Here is a 23,749-nt window from a genome sequence, read left to right as displayed (position 1 = left end):
TACCGGAAGGGAGGAAGAAGGAAGAACACCACACTTGGGGTAGGAGGGGGTTCTTGGAGATGATTCCGCAACATAGATCTTATCCTTTTGGCTGCCACAGTTGGACCACTTCTTTTGAGTACATGCGATTTGTCGGAAAGATAAATAAATGTTGTTAAATGAATACATTTACCTATTTGAAGCCAAAAGAAAATACTTTCAATTTTTGTAGACTGTTGTGTTTCTGCTGTTGTATAGTTGGCGATATGTATTGAACAGCTATAGGTTTGTCAATTCTGGGGAGAGGGCTAGTGCCAGAATAGGTATTTCAGGTAATTGCACATCTAAACTCCCTTTGAACACATCTAATTCTCATCAAGACCACTTTTTTATGGGCAGTCTATTTTATCACATTACAAGTGAACTAAACTAGAAGGCATTCTTAGTATCATATACGCATCTGCAAAGGAAGTTAGTAAAGAATAGGCATCTCATACTATGTTTAAGATTCTCATTTCAGAATCAGTTACCTATGAGTTCCTCATATCGATGAATCATGAACCCTTGGTTTAATAGCTTTAGTCTAGACTATGAAGCTAGTGCAAAACAGAAATCAGGATGTACAGTGGTGTCCACTGTTTCCGAACCCTACAAACCATGGGTACAAATCTTTACGTAACTAGGAGAGGAGACATGTGCTTGGAGTTCCCAAGCTGGAGACAGTGACTGTGCCCTGCTGTATTGCTCTGTTATGGAATAGGATCTGGTCTCTGTTGTATCTTGCAGTGCTGCAGCGATGTGAGCCTCACCAGCTCTTGCACCAATGCAGTTCTGCTGCCAGCACACAAGAGCTTCACTTAAACTGTTTGTGAGCTGCATGATGTCAAAAGCCATAGCTATGGATACTCCTATTTCAGAATGTACCACTTTTAGAAAGCAGAAACTATTATATAATATTGTGGTGTAATTAATGTATTCAGATTTTGAATGATACTTTTTTTTACGGCAATGACAGGCCTGTGGTCTGGATCCTTCATTTCATGCTATATGTCACATTTGTAATTTAATTCTGAACAGTGCTTGCATAATGATTTAAAAGTGCTTTAAATATTTGACACCAAATCCTCAGTGGGGGAGAAGTCAGTTACTTGCTGTGTGAATTCCCTTCTGGCCCTTTTAAATAGATTATTCAGCACCTTGTTCTAAAGATAGATGACATAGTTGTATATTCTGAAATTCAATTTTATAGCTTGAAATTAGAGAGAAAGTAATATATAAGTATTAACAATAGTATCAGACATAACATTGTGAGATGTGATAAATTATATGAAAGACTTGTACCTTCTGCATGTTTACCCTGCTACAGGACCATGACAGTGTCACAAAGTCAGGACTCCATGCTTATAATGGTGAGATTAGATATGTCTGATGGATATGTAAGCTCTATAGCCTCACGTGAGCTCCTAAGGCCAGGATGCAAAAAGCTCGATGAATTTTGGAGTATTCATTTGGATTCTTCCAAACCTATGGGCCATGTTGGAAGGGGGCAGGTTGTGACAGCTGTATTTAAGTGGTGATCCTCTTTTCTTTGTCTTCTGGATGCTAACTAAAAGGCCGGAAAAAAAAAGTCTCATTCAGTGCTCTAATAGTGGGGTTTCTTTCAATCATGAAACTATAGATTGCCTAGAACTAAACTTGCTAGAACCTATCTAAGCATTTTTTTTGAAAGATAAGATATATGCACATCTTAACTTTTATTGCTAACTCTTAATGACATCTGTCTCAAGTTTTATTCTGTCTAGTATCAGTTCTGATTTAAAAATCAAAACAAACGCTACCCAACCCCACCCTTATTGGAATCTGCCACTAAAAAAAAAAACCCAAAAAACTGGTACTGGTAGATTTTGTTGAGATTTGGGATCTTGCTGAGGCCTGACAGTTATTGCAGGAGCTGAGTACTGTTGTTTAGGAGGAGAGACTTCAGTTTTGGAGCTTGCACTCGTGTCTTCAAAAGACACTTGTCATGTATTATATATGAAATTGCATAGTTTTTATCAGTTATGTGCCAAACCCTAGATTATGCCACAGGATTTGCTTCTTTCCAGTTAATGCCTTAGGCAGCTTAGTGGGGAGTCTCTCTGTAGCAATTCCATGCAAAGGATTAAATATGGTTTTCATAAATGTATAATAAATTAACCTCCTTATTTGAAAAATACCATTACTTAACTAACAAAGCAGCATTTGGGGAACTTATTATTTTGGAAAGTTAATTTTTGGAGCATGTTGTCTGAACTTTGTTTTTGGATAGCTAAATAACTAATGGCTCTAAAATCAGATGGCAACTGTTCTGTTATGAAAATTTCTGTCCTGTATTTTCCAGTTTTAAAGCTTTTGCTGCTTGAATTGTGTGAATCTTGAGCACATTTTCTTAAGGCTTAATCAAATAAAGTTCAATCTGGTTGAAAATCTGTTTGGCTGATTTTTTTCTAAATTGTTAGTGCATTATATTTCTAATTTTTCAGTAGTGTTAAACTACTGAAGTTAGTCATGACTGAATAAATTCTGCCTATTCCATGAGTTTTTGAAGTGTTTAGTGTTTTTGGAGATGTGCAGATCTTGGGTTTTTCTGGCTGGATGGGTTTCCTCTGTTTATGTCAAGTAAAAGGACAAATGTTTTCATTGCTAAATAGCCAATATCCTCTGTAATTCCAAATGTGTTAAGTGTTTACGTTGCAAATTTTAGTGTGAGATGCTTGCTTTCAGGAGGTTGGCACAAAACGGTTTTATGTTGCTGTATTGAGTCAATTGAATTCTAAAGTAGTTCATTTTTTGCACCTTTTTCAAAAACACATTTCCACCATTTATTCCATTGTAAGTGGATGATCTTTGTTATTTGCTATTATTCACCAAATTCTTTGTTATTAGACAAAACTGTAGTTCATCTGCATGGTTTTTCCTGCAAGGTATTCTGAGCACGAGAGAGAGTTTTGCTTGATTTATTTTCTTCTGGATTAATAAGTCCTGAGGTAACATGATAAAATATGTGTCTTCTCTTCATAGTTAAAGCATCCAAATACAAAGTAGTAATAACAAGAGAATTGTTGGCCCCCCTGCTTGCCATCTGTGATAGCCAGCTGCTAGATTGCGTTGCTGTATATTGTGGGGAAGACATGCTTCTGATTTGTTTTGCTATGGAAAGCCGGCACTTGGAATGCTGATCTCCAGTAACATGCCGTGTGACTTGGCATACCACTGTGGTGCACCTATATGGTAACCTAACACACACACTGTGAGGAGTTTAATATACGTTGTGTTTATATTGCTATTCTGAGCAGAGGTAGACTGACCAAGGGAGGAACAATATAAGGAGATGGCACTTTTCATTTATATCGGTTTAGCTCTAGCATTCAGAAGCAAGCAAGTGTTTGTCACCAATGGGTGTATAAAGGCCTTTCCAAGTGTGTGTTTGTGGCGGTATCAAACTTGAGGATGATATGCTGAGACCAAGACTTTAATTATTGCTTCTTAGGGCAAGGTGGTCCAATCAGTGGCCTTCAGAACCGTCCACCTAATCTGCCACTTTGTCTGGGCAGAGCTGTTGGGTCCGTGCAAGAGCTCTTTCTGCTGTGTCTGCATGTGCCTGGGGAGTAAGAGCACTGACATGGTCATCCACTGAAGGTAGTTTAAATCTCATTGTTTTCCTTCTCCCTGGTGTAGATTAAAAAAAGGGGAGGGGGTGAGGGGAATCTCATATGGTTCATTAACTTTCTGTGAGGATGGGGTTCTTCAGCTGAGAGGCAGTAAGGAATAGCTGGAGGCAGTAGTATTTTCATTTGCTGTAGCTAAAATCTCAAGAAAATATCTCTGAAGTTCGAAGTTCTAGGCATTTTTTTTAAACGAGCTATTGCTGAGGAGGGTTTCCCCAGTGTATTCGGACAGCAGTTGCACAGGAACATGTCAGGGCTTGCTTCGGAGACAGTTATATGAGTGTTTGAGGCGGGGTGTAGAGGGGGGAGAGACAGGCGGAGGGCTCAAGCTTCTGGAAATGCTTGGTTTTTTGAAACTTGTCCTTTCGAAAGCTGGTGAAACAAAAAGCACAAAGCCTTCCTGAAAGTTGCATTTCTTTGCCTAATAGTATCACAAGTACCAGGATTACCAAAGCTAAAAAAATTCTAGTTTTTCCTTTTCTGTTTTAAAAAAAAAAAAGCTTTATCAGTATGTCAATTTGTGTGTAGTTATTTGCATTTATAGTTTGCTTGCATTTCCTTATCCTGTTTCAGTTTAGTATATGTGGCTCGTTTTTGGTGAGAGATAATTTAGTCTTTTGTGGCCGTTAGAAGGTCCGATTTATTATTATTATTATTTTTTGTGTGTGTGTGTGTGTGTGTCACATTACTGGATAGTTACTAGATAGACAGATAATTAAGGGAGCTGTGAAAATGAGGTGATTTGCTGTGGAGACTGCTCAGTGAGAAAATGCTCAAAAGTGAGGTTTTCACCTCATACTACTGCAGAAACATTGAAAGAAATATTATTACATGTTATGGCATATAACTAAGATTGAAAGATGAAAAGCTAACATGTAAAATACAACATTTTTGTATGTTCTGTAAACTTAGCTCATGAAATTCATTGCTTCAGGTGTCTTGGAGGCTAAAGACTCGGGAATGAATTCTAGGTTCATAAATAACAGAAGTATCTGGAGTATTGGATGCTAAAATGAAGTTTTGAAGAGGGATAAAGTCTTCACATCTCATGAATTAGGCAAAGTGTTACCTGYAGAGTCTAGAAGCAGCTTGTTCTGCAACTTGTTGCTATGTTTCTCACACCTCTTTCTAAAAATGCCAATGTGCTGCTCAGCCATACTACTAGACAAGAAAGATGAGTTGTGACCAGCATGTCAATGATAAATTATTGAATAAAACAGCTTGTCCTACTGCCATTTGTATCAGTTAATTGTTCAAGTGATGTGTGGAGAAAGCTGTAAAGATTGACTGTTATTCAGATAATATTTGTGTAATTTTTGCAGATTTCAGTGTTAGAGAGCAAGGAAATGCCTATTTTATCAAATCATTGGGTTGTAACAAGCAGAAATAATATTAAGTATCATAACACCATGTTTTATTGTGTGAAAACTTGTTGGAAAATTGCTGCATTTTCTTCATGGAGTGTAAGTTCTTGTTGGACAGTTTCAGAATAATTTATATAACTTCTGTAAATGTAACACACGACTGTTGAGAAGATAAAGGCCTTAGTGATGTTTAATAATTGCAAACAGTGTGCAAGCCTGTGTTCTACACCGTATTGCTTTTTCTTCTTTCAGGATCAGTGGTAGTTTTCAACAGCTAGGCACTGGACTAAAAATAATAACTATTTTGGCATTTATTTTCCTAACACACACATCCCTGTGTGAAACCTAGTAGACCTGTATTGCCACTTACATGACCCCAAAGCCCACCAGAATAAGAGATTCTCAGTACTGTTTAACTGCATTCTTTGTAGAGGTACCTATACCTGTTTGAGTGATGATGCTATTAACTAAAATTTAAGGTAATGAATCTTGTTAATGTAGTCTGTGTCACTAGTGGTATAGAAGACCTTTCAAACTGATACATAGTCTAGTGTAGCTATCTGATGCACAAACTCTGAAGTAACAGGTAGTTTCTAAACTTAGGGGTTTTGGGCACCAACTAGTTAATTAAAAAAAAAAAAAAGTTGATACTATTTGAAGAAATCGGGCCATCTTAGGTAATGAAATATGGTGACAACACACAGGTTCTCTTCCTAGAATTGCTGAGGTGGACGAGTAAGGAGAGGTGGTCTCAAGTTTACATCTGGGTGACTTCCTTTGTTTGGTTTTCATCCAAAATGCAGATTGACATAAACCACAAGTAAAATGTTAACTATTACCTGGTAACTAAAAGCAGTTAATGAGGATTCTTAATGCATACAAACGTGAAAGTCAAGAGTCAGAAAAGGTATATATGAAGTTGCACAACTATTCAGATGTCTATGGAAGTATATTGTTTTGGTATAGAGGTTATAACTTTTAAGACTGACGTTTTGAAGCAGTGTACTATTTTAATACGTGTCAGAAGTTTCATGATTCTAAGTACTTTTCCACTACTGCAAAATACAAAGCAAGTATCTTTACGTAATTACTTTGTGCTTAACCTTGCTTGCATCCTTGCTGTCTTACTTTTTAAACCAAGATGATTTTCAAAGCTGTTTCAAAGTATCAGCGTTACCCTAGAGACAGCATTAAAAGTTTGCGAGTGTTGAAGTGGTAACATATTTTGTGGCTAGTGTTGTTGAAATACTGTAATGGTTAACTTTTTGCTACTATTTCTGTGGTGTCGTATACTTGAGCATGTGACATTATTCTGTCAGAAGCTACTGTTCACAGTTAAAGTTGGCTAAAGGAAAACTGATTTCATTTTTAGTCTTTTTTGTTTTGATTCTGAAATGTTCAGTTGCATCAAATGTTGGACTTTTTTTGGAAGAGAAATACAAATATGAAAGAAGGAAAATATCTCAACTTGTTTAAATAAGAGTTGATTGAAATTTTTAATGAGTTTTGGGCCAATTTTAAGATAAATCTAGCTTCTAGTCACAAATTAATAGTACATTAAAACTGGAATTGGAGATAGCCGCATTCATCATTCCAGCTGAGAACAATGTAGAAAAATTAAATTTTTCTTCAAAATGAAATAGTAAATTGAAACACTTCCACTGACATTTGATGAAGATATCTTAAACATTTTATACTGCCTATAACATAAAAGGGGAGAAAATGCTTCATTTAGAAAGTGGGGAGAAAAGGAGCATTTCTGAGACTGTAAGGATCCTTTTTGCTTTTTTTATGAAGTGAAATTTCAATGAAATAAAAATTAAGTGTTTCAGTAGTTTTCTTTTTTCAAATGGAAGATGGCTTTTTGGTTGAGCTTCAATTTTGTCATACTTGAAATATGCTAACACTGAATTGGAAATGAAGCATATTAAGATTTTTTAATAAGAGGGGARTTATAAGCTAATAGTGCCATGTTGCAAACTCGGTAGAAATTAATTTGGAATGCTTATTCTGCCGTCTGATCTACTGGGTAGTTCTTGTCCTAAAATGTCTGCTAGGATTGCTTTGGTTTAATGACTTAACAGTGGAAGCTGAGCTACAGTAATATGTGGCCTTTGCCGGCCACAAATGTTTTTAAAGCACCCTGGCTTAAGCTGTAATGGTGCACTGGCTAAGCATGTGCCGCTGCTGACTGTTGACATGTGGCTTAATTGCCAATAATCCAGTTTTGTGTGCCAGCTCTTCTTTGCGGATGGCCCTGAAGGTGAGATGACACCTTCAGTAATTCAACAATTAGGAGCGAGGCTGTGTAGTAAGTTTGAAGGGCAGGCTTAAGACTGCCTTGCTGGTGTTAAGTTAGAATGGACATTGGATTTACTCCAGTTCCTTAATGAGTGATAGGGTTATAGTTTCCACTTGGTGAGTTACCAGACTAAAGAAACAGGCTTCTATTCATACTGTTATAATGGAAACTATTCTTTTTACCTTAGTTTTCCACAAGTGTATCTCATTTAGTGGACAAATATATCTCCTAATATTTATGGATTTCAGTCTCCTGGTTATTTATAGCAAGATGGATTCATTGCAGCTTCAGAAATGTTAGGAAATGCAGGCAGATTTATACAACAATGATAAAGACTCCTTTGAGGGAATGATACCTTCTTGTGAAGTAAAAGAAGCTGAAGTGAACAGAAATCTGTTAGTGGCTTAGCAGTGAGTCGTTAGTCCTCTAAACAGGAATGTAAAGTTAACCTTGCATTGTCGCCTGTGGTACTTGGTTAACTAGGGCAATTATAGGATGGCAGTTTTCCTGACTCTTTTCTGACTTGTAGGCTGCTGAGTTTGTGCATTGAGTCCAGATTGCGGGAATATTAAGAAAAATAAGACACACCATTCTTTCTGGCAACTTTATTGGCAACAGTTTTTTTTTTTTAATTCTGTATCCTAATTTTTGTAAATTTATTCATTACTCATAGGGAAAGCTCTCTGAGGGCTAAACTAGGCTTTCTTAGTACTTCTAGGATTTTTGTGAGAATATTGTTGCCTTTTCAATAGGTGATTTAGCAATGGCTGAGAGATGCAGGTTTTTTTGTTTTTCTTTGTTTTTTGTTTTGATATTTGTATGAAACTGCATAGCAGGCAGTTTATTCAGGAGTGTTTTCTTTTATGCATGTCATGTCTTATATCAGGGAAGTATCCAGATACAGGTGGGGCGTGGATGGCTGTGAAAGTATATTGAAAATTTTGTTTGTTTTTGATGGGACTATTTAGACTTTTCTTGTTGAGACATGACCAAATTTTGTGTGCACAGTGTGAAGCTCAACAGGGTATTGATTCCTGGGTCTATTGGCTATCAAATAAGAAGAATGAAAAAAAGTTCAAAACTTCATTAATTAATGGTTTAAATTTTTCTGATGTGGAGGTCAGGACTGGAAGCTATTTAGAAAAAAAAAAGAAACAAAAACAAACAATTATGCAAGCATCAAGTGTATTTACAATAAAATAAGAAAAGCTATATGGGTATTCATAGTCAGTTGGTAGTAAGTAATAGATATGTAAACAAACACAAGTGTATGCATATGGCATCCTGAAAACAAACTAATTTTACTTACTTTATTTTGTGATGGCATGCATTAGCAACAAGATCATTAAAGATGAGATGGTATAGTTCTGAATTACAGGTGTCTAACAATAGGTCAAAAATGCAGTAAAGAATGACACAGGAGGAAGAGGCTCTTTGAGTCATAGGTTATAGAACAGTTAAGTATTAGTTTTATTTAGAAACTTTACAGTCCAGTGCATTTTTCCAGAGGCCGATATTTGCCTCTGCACTGAAACTTCACCATACTATCCTTTATATTAGCTTTCATGATCTTTACACCGGTGACTAAAAGTAGGTCATCATTTAAAAGCAGCAATACACTTGCCGCCTACATTATTTATAACTTAATAGCATTGCCTGCATAACTCATTTTGGCAAAAAAAAAAAAAAAAAAAAAAAAAAGGAAAAAAAATCAGTAATAACAGAAACCTCATGTTATCGAAGCAAACAAACATAAAGTGAATTTGAAATGTGTAAGAAACCCTGAACAGAAAATGCATGACTTCTTAAGTTTTAATCTGTCTAAACTTTTCTAGATGATTTATATACAAACCTTTTTGAATTTTAAGATTTTACAGCTTCACAAATTGTAAGCTTTATTTAATACATTTTCTTTCTTCTCTTAGAGGTTAAACTTATATGCTGTCACTTTTTGGCATTTAATTTAATAACAGTGGCAGGCAACTGTATTATACCTGTGAAGCAGAAGATAAGAATGGGGAGTGGTAAGGAAGAATTAGTAATCAAGATCTGTAATTCTAAAGCAAACTTTCTTGATACAGAAAGCTAATTAAATTAAATCCACCGTTTTGCTAATCATAGGGCAGCTACTCTCTCCTTTTTTGATGGGGAGAATGTCTGTATATGTTGAGTCTTGTTAAACACTTCTGTTTCATCAGTTTCATCCTTCCATTTTTGAGTGTTTAGTAAGAAAAATCTCAGTTTTGTGAATTGTTAATCTCAGAACAGAAATAATGTTTTTTCTTACTCATTAATATATAAGCACTCTGATACTAAATGCATAATAAAAAAGATTGGTGCCTGAAACAATTTTTATAAATAGTTTTAATTTATCTAAAAAGTTATACAGCTTTAGAAAGCGATTCATTCTCTGGTATTTTGACAACTCTACAATGCTACTTGTGCCACATTAAGCCTCTTAATTTGAGGCTTGCACAGAATTTTGGAAATACGTTTTTTTTTATGCTGTCTTCTACTGTTATTTCTTTGTTTTGCGTACCGAAGTTGCCTAGCTTACAAGGACATCAGGAGGTGATACTACATTTATTTCATTTTAGAAAAACATCTGTTTATTAAAAACAGTCTAACAAACCTATCTCTTGATGTCAGCATAAATACATTCTCATGGAATAACCATCCTTTCTGATTGTTTCCTTTTGACTCAGCCCATGCAAACTTATGTTCATATGCAAACAGTCAGTGTGTTATATAAATATAACCTCCTTTATTTTTATTTGATATTTTTCAAAGGATTTTTAATAATTTGCCTAATGGCTTGACTCAAGTAGTATTTTGTATTGTCAGGAGTGCAGATGTAATGGGTATGAAAAATATCACAATGTGCACAAAATAAAGGTGCTGTGATAGGCAGTGTTCCCAAGTTAAAATCTTTCATAGATATCTGCATGCATTTTGCATATTGAATGGTCCAAGGTTAAAACCTTTCACAGGTATTTGCATGGGTTTTGCATAGTGAAGCATTCTTGTGCTTATTAACCTAACACCATACTTGCTGTTATGAAATTTGCATGTGATTTACCTTCTGTTTATTGAAATAAGTGCTACACAAAGTTCAACGTATCAACTCCTTTTTATGTGCGATCGATTACTGGGTGGAAGGCACTTTAAAAAGAAATCTTGCACTTCTTAGCATGCTATAACAGACACAAGTTTTAAAAGGTGAACTGTAGTCAGCATGACCTTTCAATAACACATGTATATGCTGGATGGCATGTTTCCAAATGTAATATAACATCTTTACCCTATGAAAGACTTATATTTGAAACTTATTCTTCATAGCAGAAGCAAAAAAAGAGCTATAGGGGATATATTGCTTTTTTCCTGTCAGTTCTTTTACTTTATCATGTCACTGTGGAAGAAGCATATTTTTACACTTTGTACATTTACACAAAAATATTACATATTTTTGGTGTGATGATTTGTTGCCATTTTCATGATTGATAGCATGAGCTGTTGGATTTTTTTTGTGTTCCTGACAGTACCTTGCRATTTGTGTTCAGTATGTTTCCTAGTATCTTAATTTTGGTTTCCTTTTGAAGCATAATGGATATTCAGGTCTACAGGCTTGAATTTAGATTACTGAAATTTTTGAAAACTTAGAATTTTAAGTTTTAAAACAAAACAAAAAAAACCCTAAGAGAGAATACTTGTATTCAAAGCTTAACTGTTGGTGGCCCCTAACAAAACTTACTATGAGAGCACCCTGTAGTTCCACAGCATGCATGTAAAATCTCACCCCCACACCTAAAAGTAATATGAACATGTGTATATAACTAGYTATGTTTTGAATTGGAATTGCTTTTAGTACATTGTAAACTGCAAGTTGTAGTAACTTCCTTACTTTGGTAATTCCAAATACATTTGTTAAACAGTAGTTAGTTTACCAATTGTCATATTCATATATGACAGTTGACTGACTTTTTTTACTATTTTCATAGGCCATACTGCCTTTTCCTGCATGTTACTATCTTCTGGCATTGGAAAAAATTTCCACTGCCTTGGCTGCTTACGTTACCATGATCAGAGAGGGTCAATGCCATGGTGCTCTGAAAAGATAAAATTACTGGTAATTTCTGAGAGCAGAAATTAGAATACCCTTTCCCCACACCTGCATTGATTATTTGCAAAAGAAAATTAGCACCCTGCTAGCTTACTAATTCATTGAGGTCATCTGTGAGAGGTCTTTTGGCCTAGGGTCCAATTTGAACAGTGAAGAAACAGCCAGCCTTCTTACCCTATTGCCAGCCTTGAGATCCAGAATCACAAATCAGTCTACCAGAAATCATGAATGATTCCAAATTGGGATGAACTGTATTTTTCTATTCTTTTTGGTTTTTGAACTCTACTCGTCCTCTGTGCTTGTGTTTACATGAAGAAGAAAGGTGAGTGTTGCCTGCTCTCTAATTTGAAGGTTGCATTCATTCTGATGGTGATGCATGTGCTCTCATCCCTCACAGGGCCTGCCTGGTTCTGCCCACGAGTTAGTTTCCCTTCGTTCTCTATCCTTCTGCAACTCAAAATCAGTTCTGTTCTCAAGTCACTGTAGATTGCTGTGAACAGTGGTGCATCAGTTTGGTATTCAAAATGGGCGTGCTGAAGTTGGTGAAGATGACTGGAGCTTCTTGTACCAAATTAAGACCATCTGTTTGACCCTTTTCTTTCTTTTTCTTTTTTTTTTCTTTTTTCTTTTCTTTGAAGATAGCCACTTACCTGTTGGGATCCCAGTCTTATGAGAAGAGTGAGTTTAGAAAGAAGATAAATCTGCATATAATGCTGTGTTAGAAAGTTTCATGTCAGAATTTTCTGAAGTGCTGCTTGAAAGCAAAGCTAGATATTAAGGGATTCAGTTACAATTTTAACAATTTGAGTTTTTTCTCCAAAAATTTAATTCTGTGGGCAGTCTAAATACTGTACTGTAACAAATTGATTGAATCTTGACTTTGCATGGAAACAGTAATTCAGATTTAGGCTGTGTTTAAATGATACTGCAAATAGCCAAGACAGTTCAAGTCTGTGGTTGCCACCCCTTGTGACACTTCATTATTTTGGGCCATCAGTAGAAGACCTTCTATGTAGCCATTGGTGGGGGAGTTTATAAATTTTGTTTGCATTGGTAAAATATGTTTTAAGTTCAGTTGCATATAATGAAAACTAAACTGAATTCATTAAAAAATTGGCAAATAAAATGTCTATTTGTAATGTGAGGTTTTCTTTAAAAAAAAGTTAAAACTTCATTTCAAGAACACTTCATTTGGAGGCAGTATCTGCTGAAGCAGCCTCTATTGTGTTTCCACTCTCATGCCTCAGTTGGGCCAGTACAAACAGTTGCCTGGTTGTTTTCTTTTAYTGCATGGATTAGTTCTGTACCAAAGCAGATTATCTTTTTTTTAATTAATCTCAGGTTAGTTCCATTATCTGGCTAATCAAGCAGCCAAATAAACAGTTGTATCATTCCAGTGAGAGGATGGTAGTGGGGGAGAAGAAAGCTGCTCAATTTTGTACTGTTGCTAAAAGGAAGTTTTGTAAAGCCGTTCTGTAAACGTGTTACCTGGTTAATTAGCTATGACTTGTATCTGGTTGTCAGCACTGGCCTACTACTAGGCTACTAGAATGGGACTGGAAAACTTCTGTAATTAATGAAATACTTGTTTTTCAAAATGATTTACTGCTATTGGTTAGGGCTTCATATTTCTTTAGCATAACACACTGTATTAGAGAGAACAATAAGCAGTGTTTGTAACCCTGAGTTTTGCCTACTGTCTGCGTATTTTGCCTTTAAAAATATAGCTGGAGTTTATAAAACCAAGTTCAAAGAAAGTAACTTCTATTATTTTCACATGCAGATCTTTAAATATTATGGATTTATCTTACTGTTTTATATGATTAACAGGGAAAAATAAGAACTTTCATCACATTGGTTGATGTCACCACTGTATCAACATCAGACTGTTTCATAATCAGCTCTGATTACGTAGATCCAACAAGAAAACTTATTACAAACACTAACAGGATCCACTAACAAAACTTATTACAAAGCAGATATATATGCATTTTCTCTAAGAAATGTGCTCTAACTTTTGCTCCGTTTTTCCTCAGCTGACTCCTTTTGGTAACCTTCAGACAAAAACCAAACACAACCAGCTATATCACTTCTATTGTTTGAGCTGAGYAGAAAACTAATGGTTATTTTTTTTCCAGTGAGAAGACAAACTCCTTGAAGTAGGCAGTATGAATAAAATAAAATATTTAATTGYCTACGTGTTAAATTGCCTTTCTGTTGTGTTTATAAATAATAATAATAAAAAGTGACTGAGTAAAGATGTGCTTTTGTGCTTCTATTGACTAAGCTTCTTTGCTTTCTGTTCTGTTAGCATGAGAGAACTAACATACCTGGAAGAGCTGCATTTTATTCATTTGGCAGAAGTATTTGCTTAGTTTGGGACAGTGGCATTTACACAATCCTTTTAAATAGAGTCAGATTGAATAATGTAATTGAAGACAAAATTTGAGGACAGTAGATTATCATAAGCACAAAATCTTGTCATGTGCAGTGAGGGCATTCTTTGGGGTAGTCCTTTGTTTAAATGCCTGTTCCTCAGATGCCTGCATTATATCCATAGGCTTTAAATGCAAAATACACCTTTAGGACAAGGTCTGGAATCAGGTAATGTCTTGGGTGCTTGTTCGTGCTTCCTTATATATGCTGTCATCTTGGCATTCATGAATCTTGAATTCTTTCTTCTACAGTAGCAATATCAACAGAAGACAATAGAGAAAGGCTCTGTAAATCTAACCCTGAAACTTCCTTGTCTGAATACTGTCCTAGAAATTAAGAATTGTGAGTCTGAGCTTTTAGAAAATGTGGAAGGCCTAGTACCTAGTCTCTGGATCCATGATTTGGCTCTCTTTTATCCTGTTGCACTGGGTAACATTTTAAGTCTGCTGAAAGAGAAACTGAGCAGAGATTCTAAGTTAATCATGTAGGTGACTTCACCTTCCCTGCATAGGCCAAATATGTATTAAATATTTTAGCATCATAGCTCATTTCTGTTGTATAGTGAAGAAGATACAAAGTCATCTCCTGTTTTCTGTTATGGCTGAATGCTGCTTTGTGAGCATTATAAGCACCTCAGTCTACTTCAGAGTATCTAGGTTTTGGCTGATGATTCTAATATGAGAGCAAGGACAAACTAGTTTTGGCTTCCTTTAAAATATTGGGCTGTCCAGGAGCTGTTTTACAAACAACTTGGGCATCCACACGGTGGGAGCAGGGTAACAGTACTCTTGAAAGCTGTCTCAGTATAAGTTATTCTGTATGAGTCAGACTGTGACTGGGGTTACTTTTTTGTGTGATGTTTAGCATCTGTTACTTGAGACTAAATAGTTGTTTAATTTTTTCATTATAGGTATATGATTGCAACTATGTTTTAACCAGTGTTATCACATTTAAGGCTTATTTTTCATTGTCACAATGACTGAAAGCATTATTTAAGTATTGCTCTAACCAGTTATGCTTATAACCCTATGATTTATAGATAGTGATCTTTATTTTAAACTGCCTAACTTTTCATGTGGATTTTAAAGTATAGTTTAAGGTAGCATGACTTCATCTACTGATCAGATTAGTTTCTGCAACTTGAGTGTTTTACCGTTGGCTGACCCTGTAGCTGCTCATTGCTGGTAGCAGGCTTAAGTACTTACGTCTCCTCATCCTTTTCTGCTAGAGGTAATCATCTCCTTGATTGTGCCACCTCATCTGTTTCTACTTCTGCTTTCTAGCTGGGATCTGTGACATGGTCTACATGGAAGGCTCATTTTCTGTAGTCATCTAAGCCAAGTTTAACTGGTAGTTGTTCCGCATTCCCCCAGGTGAAAGCTATCTGCCTTCACTACTGCACTGATCACTGAGCCTGCTCAGGGTACCAAGCAGGCAGAAAACTGGTCTTACAAAGAAAAGCAAATAGCTCTCTGCTGGCTTAGCATCCCAGCGGGGGGACAGACCCAACAAAATGCCAGCATAAGAGAAATTGGCCTGTGCAGTTAGGCATGAATGAAAGCATTTTAACTGTTTATTTTAGCAAAATTTCTCACTTTGGCTTTTCCTTCTAAATCTTATCACTGATAGTATTTTTATTAGGTTCCCCTCTTATTGTAAACTTTTAAGTTTTTGATCCTATTCTGTAGTAAAGTTTTAAATATGTTTTAAAAACCTACATTTTTTCATGAACTTGGTTAAAATGTGCATTTTGCAGTTTCTGTGCTATTTTGGAGCGGTTTGTGCTGGAGCAGGACTTACCAGCCAGTCAGTGGCAGTTTTTCAGTTTCTTGTATTAATCAAATTTTCCCTGCTGCAGTTGTTGGTTCCTTAACCCCTTAGATGTTCTCATTGTAGTGGAATGCAGTGATGTCTGAGTAACATGGCAATTCTGATAGGATGCATGTGGAAGCACATTTTGTCTTTTCCCACAAAAATCTTAATCGGTAGGGAGACTCTTAACTAACTACTAGTGGTTTTTGCTGCATTTTTAGTTTGCTAAGCCTATCCTGGAGTCTTTGATAAGTATATAAAATAGGAATGTAATATCTGAATGCTGCTACAGAAAAGAAAGAAATAAGATTGTCTGGTGAAGAATATTCATCTAGCAAAAGGAAATTGGAATTTTAGCATTTGCTATAGTTTGGTCTGCATCTAGCAATTTACTTTTTTGCGGTTTGGTTTAGAGTTGATATGCGTTTATGTGATACAAACTCTGTGTGTATGACTTAGAAATCCTTTCATTTAAATCGAGGGCTGTGTTTATTGTCTCATCTCCATTGTTTTTCCTATTTGTTGGGGCAGAAATGCAAATACTTGTTCTAGGATTCAAGAACCTATTTGTGTTGTCAGAAGCAATATCCAGTTGTATCGTGATGTGCTATGCAGCTTGTAGGTTCTTGACTTGTGTAACACAATATTACATGATATATTATGACCTGATGTAGCATCAGATATTTGCGGGATAGAGAAAGGATTATCTAGAGCAAATGCATGAGCTGGTTCATTGATCAGCCAAGCTGCATACTCTATAGCTCAGCAACTCTGTAGCATCTTAAATACCAATTTCAAATGACAGAATAGCAATGAAGTGCTAACAGTGGGTTTGGAAAATATAGCCCAGAACAGTCTTTCTAATCTGTACAACATTTATAGGTAAGGGTAATATCATTTTGTTAGAGCACCAAGTGTAACTGAAAAAGTAGATGTGCTTTTGGATATGCAGACTTAAGCTCTGAAATGGAAACATTTGACTTTAAAGGTAAATTCAAATTGAGAACTGTTGCTCAGGGTTTTATTAGGTATATATCTATCAGACATCTTTGAAGAAAAAGAAAGCTGGTACTTGTGGTGTGGATAGTGATAAGAATGATAAAATGATCATCTTTGGGAAAGGAGAGAGACTAGCCTGTTTCTCCTAGATGATGATTTTAGGTTCTTGTCTTTCCTTGAGAGAAAGTTGCAGTGGCATGGGGGCTTATTTTTTTGTGCTGTGGATGATATCTGTTCTGGCTTCGAAAGCTGATGATCTGTCGTGTGGGTAATGGCAAGGCTTAGTGGGGTGGCTGGTTTGGCTTTTTTGATGTGTGCAAGAATACTTTGTTAGGTGAGCATCATCCGTCGATAGCTCTGCTTTAAATGTCTGGAAATATTGCTGGGCACTAGGTAGCTCAGTGTGCAAAACAAATAAAGTTTTAAGGACTTTTGGAAGAGCCTGCTAGTCTTTATAGTTGCTTGCTTTCATAAAAGGTTGTCAGAGACTTGTTTGCCTTCTAAGGGAATTCTTGCAAATTTTTTTTTTCTTTGACATCCTATGCTATTTTGAATATGTTTTTGTAATCTATATTTTGTCATTCCTCCATATAATATTCCCCCTAATAAAATAGTACTTTATTTGGGAAACGCATACATTTTGTATTAGTTTGTCTGTGTTTCTTCTATTTGTTGAGAGTTCTGATGAGCAAAGCAAGACTAGCTTTTTGTTTGCTTACAGATCATTCTGTGTTTCTTGGTCTGTCCTCGACAGCRATACCACTTTTGCAAATACACATCTGTTTATTCCTTAAGTCAAATTCACTGCCAGTCTTATGGAGTTTCGCATCATTAGTTCTTAACCACACAGAGAAAGCATTCCTTCTGCAAGGCTCTAGTTGCCTGTGCATTTGTAGTGTTGAGCTCTGTGAAGCATTTATGCTAGTGCTTTGTATTATGAGGCTGGGAACAGTAAACTTGATACTACATGTTTAGATACGCTCACCTTCAGTAAAAACAGTGTACCATAAAAACATAGGACGCACATATTTTCAATAATCTTTTTACTTTTTTTTTTAATGCATCAAAAATAACATAAAACAAAAAAACTGAAGACAATACTCAGACTAATGACTGTCTGTTTTGGCAATATGTGCATTACAAAAACAAAGACTTTAAGGACTTCCTATGGAATTTTTCTTTTAAATGTAGTGTCATTTTCTGTGGGGATGAGTTAAAAAAACCCAAAAAACTCACATGGTAATTGAACATTGTGGTGTTCAGTTTCAGACTGGTATGTGTTTACTACTTGAACTCAAATCATTTAATTTTTCTATAGATGGGTAATACTTAACAATTGCTGAGTAGAATTACTTTTGCTAGTAGAATTGCCTTTAATATTTTTGTGCATGACAAAAAGACATTGGATATTTAATTACCAAACAGGGAAACAAAAGCAAATGGAAAATTTAAATACCATTTTATTTGCAGTGCATCATTAAAATGAGATAGTTCATGGGTAGTGACCTTTTTTAATGAACAATATACATTTTGTTCTTCAAAAGTGTTAGTGTTAAATATACAACTGCTCGAAAGAGTTGTGGTAAGTATTTCCTATTTGAGGTAGTTTTCATAATAGTATATCTCACATTTGCTTTTGCAGTGTGACAGAAACCACTTAAATAGACGTGTTGAAACTCGAATCTTTCTGTGAACCTGAGGTGTGATGTAAAAAATATTGGCAGTTGACAGTGATTTTATGGGTTTCGGTTTACTAACAAATATTCAGCTCTTCATGCTTCAAACTCCTGTGTGACAGTGAAGAAGGAATGTTATGCTTAGCTTTTACATGCTGTAGTAAATGGATTTAACCCATTACATTTTACCATTTAATTATCCCTTTCAGCAATCATTATTTGTTTCAAATGGGTAGGTCAGTAAACATGCCCATTTGAGCTATATATTCTAGCAGCACATTTGCCTAATCCTAGTTTTGTACAGATTTTATTGGGGATAGTAATATTATGTTGAAAGAAGTGTAGCCTTCTGTGTTTTTTTTTTTTTTTGCTTTTTTGAGTTTTTTTTTTTGTGTGTGTGTTTGTGTGTGTGCTTAGCTTCCCAAACATGGTGTTAAACTTGGTCTCCTTCATCTTAAAGACTGAGAAATTTCAGAAGCCATTTAGTGTTGTTGTCTTTGCTGATGAACTTTTATCATACACACAGTTACTGTCCACTTGAATTTGAATCTTCAGTCTGAGTGTGACTATGAAAGGTCTGTAACTTTTAGGGTATGCCTTCGCTTTTTGAGTCGCTTAAAACTGTGATCATTTCCTGAAGATATGGCCTGCCTCTAAGAACAGAAGCCTCCAATAAGCTTTCTTAAAACAGCTRAATCTTTTGATTAGCCATTAAGCCTCTAGAAATAATGTTTAAAAATACCAAAGAGGCACTTCTTTAATAATTACTGTGTAACAGTGCAAAAAATTCTGTGTATCAGAAAGTAAAAGAATAAGTGAATTAGCTGTTCAATTTACAACACCAAATAAAGTTCTGCCTTCTAATACTCATGTTTTATTTTTAAGGGAAAAAAGCTAAGTATTTATTATACTTTAAAAAGAGAGTGAGGGGCAGAAGGATAGGAWGTTACCCAAGACTTTGAAAAAAGTCTAATTTACTTGTAAGTGGTGAACACATGTTTTGAAAATAAATATAATCTATATCTCAAGTTGCTCAGCAAAAACTGAGATGCAAAAGCATATTCCATCATATATGAAAATCTTAACTCTGTTAGGAGCTAAGAACATTTGATTTTTTTAAATAGTTTTTTACACAGTATTCAGAGAATCTTTTTTTTAAATCTATCTGCTATAAAATGATTATGTTTCTATTAAAAAACGTTGGACAATTTGTGAATAATTTATATGCTTTGGGGCAGGATATTTTTCAAGAATATTATGCCTGTCATCTTGAGTGTTTGTTTCGGTCCAAGGATTTAATTGTGCTTGATGTGTGTAAGTAATCACATTTATTGGGGAGTTTGGACTGTGTGTGCAGTTTAAAATCAGATACAGGAACTGTAGTATTTATTTTGATGATGTTGTGCCTGTCTGGAATTTAAGACTATGATGATACAGAATGTGACAAAGGTATGTGGCTCAGAACCAGGAATGCAAATAAAATTCAGTTCATTTTAAATCAAAACATAGTAATTCACCAAAATGAGCATTTGTAGTGCTGGGCTAGCTTGACAGTAGACCTGATATCAATCATTTTCTGTTTGTAAGAAATATAAAAGAAAAAAATGTGTTTGGTTTGGACCGACTGGGGCAAACGCTGCGTTTTCAATTTTTTTCCTGCAAGTAATGCGGAAGCTGAGGCAGCATCTTTGTTTAGGAAACAGCACTRTGGGATGACTGAAATAAGGGGTTAACCTGGGACTTGAAGCTTCAATTACTGAAATCAGTAATTGCTTTTACTGTCTGGTTAGAGTTATTGCAGGCTCCCTTCAAACAGCCTGGCTGCGTGGACGGCCCGGGGTTATGCAGGGCTTCTGGACTGCAGGCCAGCTGGCTGCTTTACCTGCCCCCTTGGGATGTAGGCAGGCCAGAGGGCCAGCAGGGTGGAAGAATTGAACCCACCACCTCTGGAACAGTCTCAGAGCTGCAAACTTTTGGGACTTATCTTGGGGCTCCCGAGATCCCAGACCAAGCTCTGTGTTAGAGTCCTGAAGTCCATGGAAGTCTGCTAGGAGCCCTAGCGCTCTCCAAGCTCAAAGCAGTGTTTCTTAGCAGAGATGCTGGAAGCTCTGGCATGGTGGAGTTGCTGTGGGGTCATGGACCCTGAAAGCACCTGGATTTCAGGTGGTGCACCTGATAAAGCAGCCTTAGAGTGCTGATTATGAGAACCTCTGCAGCTAGTAATAGTTCTGGCAAAATATATCTGTTTAAAGCTACTTCCAACAGTGTGTAAGTGCCAGCTGATTAATGGAAAATATTGTGCATGTGTTTGTAAGGCCTGCTGATGCAGAAATAACTATTGAAAGGCATAACAAATGTCAAGTGCAGTGGTATGTCTGTTTTGAGGGTATAGTGTCAGTGTAAGTTTAAATGCAGATTCAAAATTTTTGTGCTGCAAATTAAGGATTTTCAAGCACTTTACAGTAAATTTTTTTCCAAGGTGAAATACATTATCAAAACTGACTCTAAATATGTATCAATGCAAGACTCTTCACTGTGTTTTTAATTATTTTAAAATACCTTCTGACACTTCTTTCTACGTTAGTATTAGCGAATTGTCCATGCGCTGTACCTAGCTCTCTCAGACCTCTGAGGTTCATGGGCCAGGGGAGGAAGCATTGGAGGAGCATTACYTTAACTGTATTGACCTGAAAACATTATAATGTTCCCCAGACTCTGCTCTCATATGAAATGCTATTATATAGGTTGGTCACATTACAGAACTTTTATCAATCTGAGTTAAATCAAAATAAAGATATGATTTATGTAACTAGATGTGAGGTTTCTCAAGTCTTGCATTTGGAAGAAATTTAATTTTAAATTCTCTTTATATTTAGCATGTACCTTTTTTATTCTCTGCACTTAACTTTAAGAGAAAGTAAGGCTGCAGGCAGTTTTTTCACAGTCGGTGGAAGAGTGGCTACTAGATCTTTGAAGGGCCTGTGTTTTTATAGTAATCACTTATTTTTAATAACAGCAGATAAATTGGAGCAGTAGGCAGGATGCCTTATCTTATAAATTTTAACGGAATACTTATACTAAGAATAGGCTGGAGTGCTTTTCTGTTGGGGGAAAAAGCTTGGCTAATTTAGTATAATTTATTTTGCCATATATACTAAACATTAAAAAGGATCATAGTTATGTAGAGCTTACATGTATAGACCTTAACTTCAGTCCAAATTGCCACCATTGATGGCTATTATAAATATAGGTTGACAGAGCTCTAGAGACATGCTAGTGCAAGACTGGTTTGAATCAGAAAGAAGACAAGGTGAAAATGTGACCTTAACATTCAGTTATTTATTCTTGTCATTCTCAGTGACTTTGTTCTCCTTTTCTTATAACTAGACAGTAGTAACACTTTTGTCCAAGTTTCATTATAGTTGGAAGAGCTTAGAGCAGGATATTTAGTTAAATGCAAAGGCTTAAATACTTCACTGTGGCAGTTAACCTTTTGTGCTTTATACAACAAGTTGAATTGGTTGATGATGAACCTGAAAATGGCAGATAGGGTGCTTTGAAGAGAGAAGGTCCTCTGCTTGTAGGAGAACTCGGTGGTTCTGTTTGCTGTGTTTATGGCATTCCTGTATGTGATGCATGCTTTCAAGTTGCTAGGCTTTCCTCGTGCAATTAGCATTAGCTCTGCCATCCGAATTACCGACCATATTTGAATTCAGAAAGATCCTGGCTGCTTAGCTGTGGTATTGGCCCTAAAGCTGTGAAGATACCTGTATTTCTGTACCCTGCTGGACACATCCTGACATTGTGTCACTCACAGATGACTTTTTTTTTTTTTCTTCTTCCTTATCTACAGAACTCTCTTAATGTACTTGTAGGAAGAGCTATTTTCTTTGGGTTACTAAGGCTAGTCAAAAGAGATAAGACTATTTACAAACTAACATCTTGCAATTTTGTGAACTTAAGGTAGGTTTGTAATGTAGTCATGGAGTCCAGTGTTGCCACTGTGCCACTTACCTTTATCACTGACAATGTTTTATTGCTTTCTATTAGGCTTCACTCTTCTGTCTTCTGAAATGTTGAGAAGACTAAGGGTATGTTAGCAGGGACAGCTTATATCTTCTCCTGCTGGAAGTAATGATTACTCTTTAGTGAAGGCTTATTTTGACTAAAATCATTATTACCTTTCTATAACAGAACTCTAAAACCATGTTGATGTGGGGGATGAAGGGGGGTTGGTTCTTTTTGGTTGGATATTTACCAGTAGAATTCACCAAAACTTTCGAACAAAGAATTTTAGTACAGTGCAGTTACAAGTGGAAAAYATGCAGGTGAGGTGCTGGAGTGGCTGTGTAACTTGCAGGAACTTGATATACTATTTTAAAATTTATCCTTGAAAGCAAAGAAAAGGTAAATCACAAAATGTGCTAAGTGAAAACAGCTGTGAAGACAGTGAGGTCATAAGATATAAATAATACAAAGTGAGATAGTGATCATGGGAGATACTAGATTAAACTTCAGCTATCAACATGAAAAGAGGGATTTGCATTATCATTCTCAATAGAGGATGTAAAATAAACTGTAGATAACTACAGGCCTTAAGGTCTAAAAGTAAAGCATTGAAGTATCTTCTATCTATTGAAAGTAGTAAGGTGAAAATTGTTTCTGAAATATCTTGACAGTTCAGAAAATGCAATATTAATTTGGTTGCTGTGCTAACATACAGAATAGAAAAATGAGTTAAGTAAATTTGAGATGTGTAGTTCAGTTATGTTTCATCATAATGAATCTGAAGAAAGCAGCCTTGTGTTAACTGTCGATGAGAGCTTGGTTAAGTGTTACTTGAAGGGTTTTATGTACATGGACATGTACTGTCTTTTGGGAGCTCTGTGTTCACATAGAGATTCATTCAAACCAGTTATATTGCATACAGAGCTGCTTCTGGGATCTGTTCTATAATTATTTATTGCTGTTTATTTGTTGCTGATAATTATCTGAAATTGCAGATCTGTTGTCAGTGTAAAATTTGTAAAATTTATTCTTAAGATCGTTGGAAATAGGAGCCTATAGTCCCTGGGTCCGCGAGTTCTAACCCTTCTCCCCAGCATCTGCAAATGGGGTAGAATGAGGAGCTCTGCATTTTCTCTGGGAAATTAGATCCTTTCCCAGTGCAACCTTGATGTGTACACACACACAATGTATAGCAGATGGTTATGTAGATTCTTGTTGAACTGGCATTGTCCTTTCACAGAATCAAAGAATCGCTGAGGTTGGAAGGGACCTCTGGAGATCATCTAGTCCAACCCCCCTGCTCAAGCAGGGTCACCTAGAGCACATTGCACAGGATTGCATCCAGG

At 36.0% G+C, this 23,749-nt stretch overlaps 1 protein-coding gene across 8 annotated transcripts in view; it reads left to right on the top strand.

Annotated features, from left to right (window-relative positions):
- CDKAL1 (CDK5 regulatory subunit associated protein 1 like 1) overlaps positions 1–23,749 on the top strand; it is a 104,199-nt gene that overhangs the window by 46,657 nt on the left and 33,793 nt on the right. Inside the window, exon 5 of one of the 8 annotated variants that reach the window (XM_026059527.1) lies at positions 12,111–13,221. The exons of 5 other annotated variants lie outside the window; for them this stretch is intronic. In XM_026059527.1, coding sequence (XP_025915312.1) covers positions 12,111–12,145 — 35 coding nt within the window. In that variant the 3' untranslated portion in view covers positions 12,146–13,221. 2 more of the 8 variants (XM_026059525.1, XM_026059526.1) reach the window with 2 other exon arrangements.

The sequence above is a fragment of the Apteryx rowi genome, unplaced genomic scaffold (assembly GCF_003343035.1).
Source record: "Apteryx rowi isolate R43461 unplaced genomic scaffold, aptRow1 scaffold_159, whole genome shotgun sequence".
Taxonomy (NCBI): Eukaryota; Metazoa; Chordata; class Aves; order Apterygiformes; family Apterygidae; genus Apteryx; species Apteryx rowi.
The sequence above is the reverse complement of the archived record's forward strand: the minus strand, read 5'-3'. Positions and strand labels throughout refer to the sequence as shown.